General features: G+C 35.8%; 1 protein-coding gene across 1 annotated transcript; it reads left to right on the top strand.

Annotated features, from left to right (window-relative positions):
• Window positions 1-1,658: 1,658 nt before the first annotated feature.
• On the top strand, window positions 1,659-3,986 carry LOC122275382 (premnaspirodiene oxygenase-like). Its single transcript, XM_043084410.1, has 2 exons — window positions 1,659-2,617; window positions 3,051-3,986. Exons 1-2 carry the CDS (start codon window positions 1,724-1,726, stop codon window positions 3,702-3,704), a joined length of 1,548 nt encoding a protein of 515 aa, XP_042940344.1. The 5' UTR covers window positions 1,659-1,723; the 3' UTR covers window positions 3,705-3,986.
• Window positions 3,987-4,608: the final 622 nt, after the last annotated feature.

Here is a 4,608-nt window from a genome sequence, read left to right as displayed (position 1 = left end):
GAATCATATCACTTTTGAATGCACCATAATATTTGATTCAATAATTGTATAATATCATCTTAAAGAAAAAGCTAGTAGTTTTTTCAATACTAGCTTCTAACCCGAAATTATAAAAGTATTATAAAGATATTCATTACCACATCTAATCTCTTAATTTCTTTGAATAAAATGCATCATTCTCTTCACTTTAGGGAATAAAATTACATAAATTCAATATCATTCATTTTAAGAAATGATATAGAACTATTAAGACGTGACTAATGAATTCTTATCAAAAACTCATTATTTTGCTTAGCCACTAGAAGATAAGATATAAATTTAGAATATCTTGTAAACTTTTGTACTCGATATTGCTAGTTCAGGAGTACATTCGAGGCATTCATTTAAACATATATTCTTTAGTGACTTTTCTCTACACAATTTCAATTATGCAACTTCAGATGCATTAATTATAATGAGCTTTTAGCACACGTATCATTCATTTAAACTATGAGATATTGAATAAAATTATTAATTTAGAACGATCCTTCAGGGATGCTCAATTTCTATTCCAAGATGAATCTTAATATGAGATACCCAATAAAATTATTGGTTTAGAGCGATCCTTAGGGATGTTCCATTTTTATTCCAAGATGAATCTTATCATCAATAATTCATAACAAGTATAAAAAGTAAATAGAACTTGTATATAAACTATGTGAAATTGACCATATATATAATTGAAATGTAAATTATGAAAATTTTAATTCACCATAGATATAACTGAGATGTAAACTATGTGAATAAATATAGAATTTTATCAAGTAATCATAAGGAATATAATCTTTAATACTTATCTTGGGAATTGCCAATAATATATTGAAAAACTTACTTGAAGTAGAAGACCACTAGTTTCAGAATCATCAGAACCTTCGTGCAATTTGGATAAACAAGTCTTTTTGTGGTTGGCATGCCATGTTTGACTAAATTACTAATAGTTTCCATCATTTTTTTTTCCTAACGGGAGCCACAACACTTTTTGTGGTTGGCATGTCATGTTTGACTAATGTTTTGCATCAATTTTTCTGGGATGATTGGCATGCTATGTTTGACTAATGTTTACCTTGTCGTCTTTCAGCAAACCATTTTAGACTTTTATCATTTCCGACTTACTCCTGGAGCTCCGGACCCTCTCTCTCTCCTTTACTTCAAACAGCATTTGCAGATTGACTTTCTCGTATCGTACTGATAATGTGTTATAAAATCAATGAAAAATAGAAAGAATCAAAGACAAAGAAAGAGAGAATGAGAGAGAGGATTCATATTTTCATATAATGAACCTAGAAATATATCCATATATAAGGGTATAAAAATTTTAATTGATAACTAAGATCTAGTAAATTATAACGGTTAAATATGATCATACAATACAAGTTGATTGATAACAAAAAAAAAAAAAAAAAAAAAAAAGATGTTACGATTCATTTTATACGTGACTTTAGGAATGAAATTATTGGAACTCAACTTCTTGATAAGTTATGTTTAACTAATTCAATATAGAAGAAATTTAAATGACTTTTACCGAGATTTGGAAATGCCAGACTTGTCAGTACCCTAACTGGCATTAAAATATTAAAATAATAATATATATAAACGAATCAATAGTTGGAATGCAACAATTGTAGTAATCCAGTGTAGCATATTCGATCTTCATCCGCTTTCACTTCTCTCACCGTTCTTCAAGATGTTCGAATATTCCTTGGCTCTCACCACTTCCCTCTTTCTCCTTGCTTTGATTTGGCTCTTAAAGAGATTCAAAAGACCAGCCAAAGTTCAGAAATTGCCCCCGGGTCCCTGGAAATTACCACTTATTGGGAACTTGCACAACTTGGTCGGATTCCTACCACACCATGCTCTCCGAGATTTGGCTAGAAAACATGGACCGCTCATGCACCTGCAACTGGGGGAAGTATCTGCAGTTGTGGCGACATCCCCCAGGTTAGCCAGAGAGTTCCTGAGGACCCATGAACTCGCCTTTGGCAAGAAGCAAGAAATTTTTGCAGCTAAGATTTTGACCTACGATGGCTCAGACATTGCCTTTTCTCCATTTGGTGATTATTGGAAGCAAATGCGAAAAGTTTGCGTAACGGAACTCCTGAGTGCCAAGAGGGTCCAATCCTTTTCTTCTCTTCGAGAAGATGAGGTTTGTAATCTTGTCGAGTCCATCCGCTTATCTTCAGGATCACCGATCAATTTGACAGAAAAGATCTATTCTTTAACGAGTACCATCGTGTGCAAGGCAGCTTTTGGCAGCAAATGCAAAGATCCTGATGTATTTTTATCGTTGGCCAGGGAAGCAATATCTGCAGCAGGAGGCTTTGACTTGGCCGATTTGTTTCCTTCACAGAAATTTCTTCGTGTGATTACTGGAATGAAAACTAAAGTGGAGGGGATGCATCGGAAGATTGACAAGATCCTGGAGAACATCATCCAGGAGCATAAGGAGAACCAGATGAGTGCAGCAATTAGCGAGGTTGAACGGGGTCAGGAAGATCTTGTTGACGTTCTTTTGCGCCTTCAGCAAAGTAGCGGCCTTGAGGTCCCCATCACAACCAAGAACATCAAGGCTGTCATCTGGGTTAGTATATATACTTACACATATATATTCAAACACACACACACACACACATATATATGTATGGAAAATGTTATTGTGCTCATGAATTTGCCTCCTCGTCCTAGCCGCATATGTATTTTAATTTTTTATTATTATTTATTTATTTTCTTAATTGTTAAGAAAGTGAATGTTAGTGTATTAGTATATTTTTTTTATATTTTAAAAATATTTAAATATGTTTAAAAAATATAGAGAAGAAAAGGAAAAAAATTAGAAAGTATGGAGCACGTCCAGCGGTGACGGTGGAAGAGTAGCATTAATATATATATCTCAGCTATCATTCTCGTTATAAAAGAGCTGAATCCCAAGTAATTCTTGGGTTGATTCACACTTGTCTTTAACATATTTCTCTTATCTTAAGAACAATATGTGAATATTTCCAACTCCATTCCAGGACATGTTTGCTGCCGGAACTGATACTTCATCAAGCACGGTTGTTTGGGCTATGTTAGAAATGATGAGGAATCCTACAATTCTGAAGAAGGCACAAGCTGAGATAAGACAAGCCTTCAGAGGGAAGAAAAAGGTCCATGAGAAAGACGTTGGGAATCTAAGTTACTTAAAGTTAGTGATCCAAGAAACTCTGAGGTTACATCCTCCTGCTCCCATGTTAGTCCCAAGAGAATGCACAGAGCCATGCAAAATTGATGGATATGAAATACCCGTTAAAACTAAAGTCATCATAAATGCATGGGCAATTGCAAGAGATCCTGCATATTGGAATCATGCTGAGAGTTTCATGCCGGAGAGGTTTGCTGGTAGTTCAACTGATTTCAAAGGGACTAGCTTTGAATATATCCCTTTCGGCGCAGGGAGGAGGATGTGCCCGGGAATGTTATTAGGTCTTGCCAATGTTGATCTTCCTCTCGCTCAACTGCTGTATCATTTCGACTGGGAACTCCCAGGCCGGACAAAACCAGAGAATCTAGACATGAGTGAAACCGTTGGTGCTGTTGCCGCAAGGAAAAAGCCCCTGTATTTGATTGCAACTACAAATACACCTTCACTTCATGACGAATCCCCCGCCGCGGTTGACTTCCAGATTTAATACATGACGATCTGAAAATGAAGGAGATATTATATCAGATAATCCGTTTATATCGATCTCCCTGGATTTCACCCTTCACTGTGTTAATTAATCATGCACTGTACTTGAAGTTAATCATGTCATCATTTATTCCCGATATATAGTATTTTCTTGAAGAATCTTAGCGTTGATTGGACAATTCATGATCTTTCATGTAAACAAGGATTGTAAAAGTGAATCATGTATCTGCATACCTGCCTGGGTAAGGTTTTAATCTTACATATATCTTTTGAGATTCATGGACGTACGTAATTGGTTGCCATTAGTTCCCAACACCAAATGTTGCCTGTCCTCCTATATATTCTGATTGAACATATTATTATTCCCAGTTTAGCTGCAATTTTCCAGTGTTAATATTGCATCTCCTTAATTAATTAATTGATCTTCACTCATGTAAGAAAACACAGCGGAAAAAAACCTCAAGCTTAACTTATAAAATTGCCCTACAAGTTTCTTCAGATCGACAAATCTCAAGCGTTTCCTCTTAGTGATGAAGTGTACTACATAGTATAAAACTAGAGTAACACTTAACGAATCCACAACCTAAATACTATTTCAAGAGAGAACAAAAAAAGAGAGATTTCACCATTCAGATGGTCACCAAGACCCAATTAAGAGGGGGCTATATATAGCTTACCCTATACGGTTGGCCTTAAAGGCTAGCCTTTACTTTGCAGGTAACACATTGTGTTGGGGACCTCGATCAATCCTCGAAACACTAAGCGTCTGATCCTCACCTTGTGCTCCTCTAGTGATCGATCGATGAGACTCCTTTGCTTGGTGTAGATCATGTGTAGTCCAAATGGAGTTTGGGTGTGATGAGGCTAGGGTTCAATGGTGGGAAGTATGGATGGTGTTTGGGCTA

The sequence above is a fragment of the Carya illinoinensis genome, chromosome 9, assembly GCF_018687715.1.
Source record: "Carya illinoinensis cultivar Pawnee chromosome 9, C.illinoinensisPawnee_v1, whole genome shotgun sequence".
In the NCBI taxonomy this organism is placed as follows: Eukaryota; Viridiplantae; Streptophyta; class Magnoliopsida; order Fagales; family Juglandaceae; genus Carya; species Carya illinoinensis.
The sequence above is the reverse complement of the archived record's forward strand: the minus strand, read 5'-3'. Positions and strand labels throughout refer to the sequence as shown.